General features: G+C 52.8%; 1 protein-coding gene across 5 annotated transcripts; it reads right to left on the bottom strand.

The window, feature by feature from the left end:
* Positions 1 to 1,045: 1,045 nt before the first annotated feature.
* Positions 1,046 to 3,728, bottom strand: LOC119268281. 5 transcript variants are annotated; one of them, XR_005133074.1, is made up of 4 exons: positions 3,361 to 3,728; positions 3,116 to 3,211; positions 2,596 to 2,803; positions 1,046 to 2,503 (listed from the first exon to the last, which is right to left on the bottom strand). XR_005133074.1 is itself a non-coding variant. In XM_037549875.1 (4 exons), the coding sequence occupies exons 1-4, from the start codon at positions 3,363 to 3,365 to the stop codon at positions 1,118 to 1,120; spliced, it is 519 nt and encodes a 172-aa protein (XP_037405772.1). In that variant the 5' UTR covers positions 3,366 to 3,728; the 3' UTR covers positions 1,046 to 1,117. The 5 variants fall into 5 exon arrangements, 1 of the variants encoding a protein (XP_037405772.1); XM_037549875.1 differs by lacking the exon at positions 3,116 to 3,211 and having other exon boundaries at positions 1,046 to 1,387; positions 2,468 to 2,503; XR_005133070.1 differs by having other exon boundaries at positions 1,046 to 1,387; positions 2,425 to 2,503; positions 2,596 to 3,728.
* Between the last annotated feature and the right edge of the window lie 2,474 nt (positions 3,729 to 6,202).

Here is a 6,202-nt window from a genome sequence, read left to right as displayed (position 1 = left end):
CTGTGTCTCCTGGAGTGGTGAGTCAAACACCGTGTGAAGCTGATCTAGCGCATCTTCCGAGACCGCCAGATCATCACAATCAAAGCCCAACGCCTTTAGCAAGACCGCTTCAGCTGCCGACACTTTAGTCCTCCTTTGTCCAATCGAGCACCCTGATCTGGTGGCATGCCACGGTGTGAATGGGTCCTGGCCGGCACGGACCCCTCGCGGCCCTTCAAATTCCTTGAGCAGCGGTGGAGCAAGCTTCTTAAGAAGTCTGGCGCGGAAAGTTTTGATGTTTCCATGGGCGATGATGTCCTTGTTGGACAGGGGCGTGTCCAAAGCGCAAGCATCCCTCCCTCCCAGCTGCGGCACAGTGATTTCCAGGGCCTCGTCGTGCATGCATGCACCGTATGTGGTCACCTCAGCACCAGGGTCCGCGGGTCCCAGCTCCCGCGCGACCTCAAGAGCCAGCTGTCCTCCAGCATGTGGGTCGGTTGCCCCAGTATCCGCCTCGGGCGCGATGTGCAAGGTATCCGATGTTGGGTCCCCTCGGCCAGCCACATGTGGTGCCGTCGGGCCCATATCCTCCCGCTCCTGTGGTCCCACCGCCAAGACGTGCGCCAGTGTGGCGTCCACGCGATCTGCCTCGCCCTGGCCCAACACGACCAGAGTCGAGTCGCGGTTGGCCAGCACCTGACCACCAACGGTCTGTTCTGCTGCAATCGATGTCCCCGACCTGATCTCCTCAGGATCCACCAACCCTTCTAGAGTTGTCCTGTTGTCAATCACGGTCGCAAGTGGCCCAGCTTAGCCAACCACTACTAGGAAAAACCTTACCAGTAGCGTGGGTTTTTGGACTACCAGTAGCGTAGGTTCCCACGCTACTGATATGACACTACAACTATTTTTAGCAGTAGCGTGTGTTTTACCCCACGCTACAGCTAAACAGACATACCAGTAGCGCTGGTGCCCCACGCTACTAGTATTCCACACCCACGCTACTAGTAAAGGAATAGCAGTAGCGCTTCTATGATACACCCACGCTACTAGTAACAAATTAGGATTTAAAAAAATAAAAGTTTACCTATTTCAGCTTAGACATGCATTTCACAATACGTACATGTTATGCAAACAGTCAATCATCAATCATACATATCTGATGTAGATAATTAACACACGCACACCCACACACGCGCACGTGTGCGCGCGCACACACACAATATATACCACGCATATAGGTCGTCGGCATCGGCGCCTCCACAAGCCCGTGTTGATGGTGTTGATGTCGTAGTCGCCACCGCACCACCGTGATGATGATGTCGTCGTCGCCGCCGCAGCCCCGTCGATGTCGATGTCGCCGTCGCCGCCGCAGCACCGCCGCAGCCGCCGCACGCGAGCTAACTTCCTGAAAGTTCATAATATTACATTGTCCCGTACCAAGTACTTGCAGTCAACTGAAGGAATGATCACGGAAAACACAATTGCCAAAAGTGAGATGGTGTGTAAAAAGGTACTTGTGCATAAAATAAAAATAGTGTGGACTATAAGTAAACTGACAAACGGCAATATACAGGTTGGATGTCTGACAATAAATATATTTATTTTTGCCTCTCTATCCAACTTCTCATCAACTATATGATAACTTAATACAAATGAAGTTGCACCATAACACAGAACAGTTGTAAAAGGGGGAGGGAAACTTTAGCAGGTTTCTGCTTTTTAGAGGAAGAAGTAATTAGATCATTGACTTTCTTTTCAGCAGCTACAGTCTCAGTTGATTCTCTAAGCTGTCTACTAGTTGATTAACTGAAAAAGTTTTCATTTAGTTTTAACTAAAGAAAAAGATTCATTTAGAAACTACTCCTATTTCAATACAACTACAGAAAACTGCTGGAGTAAAAGCAACAACAGCATCACATTAAGAAACTACTCCTATTTCAATGTGAATTAGGGAGTACAGCAGCAACATCACATTAAGAAAAGTGAAAAAATTTATTCAACCTACTCCTGACTTGCACAACTACTCCAATTACTCCTGATCAAGCAGCCCCATCACATTAGTTTTACAGAACTGAATTTCAATACAACTACTCCAGCAAGACAAAAGCAAAATGGAGAAGTTCAACTACACAAAACTTGCCATGTTAAACTCTTTGATTTTGACTTTACTAGTAGTTCTTTGAATTTCATTTGCAAAACTTGCCATGCTTGATTTACAAAATGGAGTTTACCAGTACAAACTCTTTGATTTTGATTTGTGTACTGCTCAACTATGTTGGTTTTGAGGCTGTGATCTACACTCTCGATGTCTGAAATATGCAAGGCCGCAGCAAGAACAAAGCTCACTTCTGGCCAATTCAGTTGACGAGCAGTACAACTAAATTGGACTTATCTAGCTACTGAAGAAATAAGCAGTGACTGAATCAACTGAACTGAACTTACTTAGCTACTGAAAGTAGCAAGCAGTGACTGAAACTGCACATACAAGTTCTATTGTCGGCACTCCCTGTTTCTTGGCCTGCTGAAGAAAGAAAGCAAGCAACGAAATTCAGAGTTTACCACGGCTCGTAAGCAAGAAAGCAAGGCATGAGAGGGATCAGAGGAGGGGCTTACCATCAGCTCTGCCGGAGTGGAATTGAGGAAGCCGGGTGAGGCAGCGCTTGCTGAGGTGGTCTTGGTGTAACAATCGGACGGTCGATGGAGATGCCTAGGTCGCCGGGTGTGGGCGCATTCCGGTTCCTTGGCCTGCTGAAGCAGCCGGAGGCAGGCCACGACGGCGCGTGCTTCGAGATCGACGAGAGCAATGTTGTGTGGCCGACATCTGATAGGTAGAGATAACTAAAATGTCAATCGGCAGCATCGAGCCAACAATGATGAAAGAAATGTTCCGGCTCCTTCCTAGGGAACTATAATTTACGGCATAAAAAGGTTAGATAATATGCCGCATAACCACTATGAGATTCAAGTAGTTACGCCATTTATTGTTCTAAGCAGAATAAACAAAGTACATCTACTGAGCTAAAGCTTTCCAGTTCGAACTGAGTAACCACACACTGTTACTTGTTACTGTTAATACAACTATACAGCTAAAGGCCCCTATTGTTTGTTCATTCACAAATTACTTGTTGCATACCTGAAGGCGGTCAAAGTAAACAACCATGGATTTCACAAGTTCAAGTAATTTCCTGTCTCTGAATCCTGGCTCTTGGTCTGTACATTCGATTTTAGTCTAGCAGAAAGAAGTATGAATGGATTATTGCGACCAAAAATAGACTGTAGCAAGAAATCACAACCCGCCACACACTAGCTAGAGGCAGCAACAAATTGACTAGTTACACAGAACCACATGGAAGGACGAGTTTGCTTGCACTGACTCACAGCATGGGACGGCGATGCGGTCAACGATGTTCTCAGGCATCTGGAAGATGAGCTTGCTGTCAACGAGGAAGCGCATGTAGGCCTCAAGGTTAGGCTCTGCTCGTTGGCCGGCGGCTGACCTGGGCACTCGGCAGCAAGAACACAGGGGCGCCCGAAACCCTAGCCGCGGGCAAGTGTGCAGGCCTTGTAGCACGGATCTGGACGGAGGGGAGGGAGGGGCGGAGCTTGGGGAGCTTGGGGCCGTGTTGCGCGCGACCGGAGCTTGCCGGAACCGGCCGGCATGGGTGGCGGCGGCGGCGGCGAGGAGATCGAGCGGTGGGGGAGAGGTGCTCGACCGAGAGGGGTGAGGGTGAGATTCGTCAGAGAGAGTTTTTTTAGATGGTGCGGCGGTGGACACGCTCAGTAGTAGCGTGGGTGTCTCATCTACGCTTTAGCTATTCATTTAGCAGTAGCGCTGGTTAGACGACAAATGCTGCCAATATTTCTTGATTGGGTGGTGTGGCGTGATAAACTTACCAGTAGCATGCCCTCTGAAAACCCACGCTGCTGCTAAGTAGTACCAGTAGCGCGTTTTATAACAAGCGCTACTGGTAATTATCAGTAGCGTGGGCTCCAAAACAGACACTACTGGTAAAATTCTATGTATAAGCATTTTCCTAGTAGTGAACTCCAAAACGGCTCCAGTCTCCTGATTCGTTTCGCTCTTATCCTCCTGCCTAAGTTCAAACAAAAGTGGTTGCGGGACCGGCACGTGGTCAAAAAGCACCTGAGTATTAGCAGGCATGGCCTCATCCTGCAGTCAGGCATCGGTGTCCTGGCGGTCCTGGTGCACAGCGGCGGCGCCCACCACCATGGGAGGGATTCGCCAGTTGGAAGGCCCGACGTGCTCCAGAAGTGCCTGCCTGTACGTGCCTTCGTGGTGACCATTGAACGAGCCGTGGTGATCGCACACGCCCCGCGTCCAAGGCAGGACTCTCCATTCTCCCTAGCCGGAGAAATCTCCTGAGTCGTCCGGCAAGCCGCTCTGGCCGCTCCCATCAGAGCTGGGCGGCCGCATCCAGGTCCCCGGACCCTCATGCTCCCTGTTCCGACTAATGTGGATTAGTGCCTTGTACTCCAAGAGCTGCTGAGAAGTCGGCATCCGTGTCGCCGGTCCCTAATCAACCTCCGGCTCTGGCACCCAGATCTGCTTGTCCGTCGGCACACCGTCAGGATCCACACACCAAGCACGCATCTTGAATAGAGACAGGTCCTCCCTATTGGTAGTTTCCAGCGCGAGACTCTCCACCAGGCACGCTGTGCCCAGAATTTCCGTCGCTGTATCCCAGGTCCAGGCGTGAGAAGGGACACCTTCGATCATGAGATCCACTTGCGTGCGCATCATCCTCGAGACTGCCTGGGCTTGTCTCAGCCATGGGCAAATGTAGAGCTTGAACGCGCCACGGCCGACAGAGCCCGTAGCCAGAATCTTGTTTCGCAGGTCAGGTGATGAGAACACCACAAGGAAATCCTCCTAGGGGTACTTGTGCATGGAGAAGCGATGGCGCGGGATGCGCAACTCCGTCGCGATGGCCTTCGCAACATCAAGGCATGACACCGGCGGTCGGGACCCGCCGACGTATGCCACCACCGCAAGCTTGAGCCGGCGCTCAAGGTCATCGATCTTCGTAGAGCGGAGAAGGATGCAAACGTCTCGTACAGTGGCTGGCAGTGCCTGGCTGAGCCCCACAGGTGCGGTGTAGGCCGGCGCTGGCGAGGGCCTCTCCGCCGGAGAGGCCTGCCGAGCGGCCGGCGACAGCCTGTTCGCAGGCCGAGCAGGCAGCAGCTATTGAGAGGAGCGCGCCACCTTGGCCATGGCATCACGTCGGAGCTCTTCCTCCGAACGGGGGCTGCGCAGCTGCTTGCACTCCATCGATATGTGGCCCTCGAGCCCATAACGAATGCACAGAGGCTTGAAGGTGCAGTCTTCCCTCCGGTGGCCCTCCCGGAAACACTTGAAGCACAGGCCAAAGAGATCCGCCGGAACCTCCCACCTCACTGGGGAAGACGACAGCGAGCGCGAGCGAGGCCCAGATATGCCTGCCCTGGCCTACTTCTACAGCGCCTTGCGCCTGCACCACATGGCCTTGTAGGAAGGGCCGGGTCTGCGCCAGGGCACCACTGAGCCCGCCACCGGCATAGGTGCAGCATCGTGTGTGGCCTCACGGACCCGCGCCGAGGATCCAGCGGAGCCCGACGACTCCGAGAGCCCCAGCCCTGAGACGATGGGCTGCATCCTGGAGGACACCGAGGAGGGGCTGCCTCCATCGGACGCCATGGAGATTTGAGCACCCGGGGGAGAAGGGAGAGGGTGGACGCTGGGGTCGGAGTGGCTGCCGGCAGGGAAGGGGGAGCGCCTGAGCGAGAGGGGAGCGCCGGAGCGAGAGAGCACTAGCATGGACTCATGAGGCAATCGTTTTCAACCAAACAATAAATAAATCTCCCCTTCGGAGCATCCGGAGCAGATGCAGATAGTGTTTTATGTCGGTGGCATCTGAAAGACGGTTGATCGTGGTTGGCGGACAAAGCGGATGCAAATGTCGGTGGCATCCGAAAGACTGTGGATCGTGGTTGGCGGCTGGTAGGTTCCAGACAAGATAATCATCCCTACGCACACATGCCTTCATCAATCGAGGTGTGGCTAGACACCATAGTGCTTCTTGCACCACCACGACACCACATAGCACACCAAGGACCATGTCCGCCAGCCCACACCCAAGCAGCGTGCTTCGCCCACGAACACCACGTCCCCCACGACAGGGTAGCCACCCTACATCCAGGCAACCCTGAGACCAACCAAGGA

This window comes from Triticum dicoccoides, chromosome 1A (assembly GCF_002162155.2).
Source record: "Triticum dicoccoides isolate Atlit2015 ecotype Zavitan chromosome 1A, WEW_v2.0, whole genome shotgun sequence".
NCBI classification, from domain to species: Eukaryota; Viridiplantae; Streptophyta; class Magnoliopsida; order Poales; family Poaceae; genus Triticum; species Triticum dicoccoides.
This window is presented reverse-complemented; position numbering and strand designations above follow the sequence as displayed.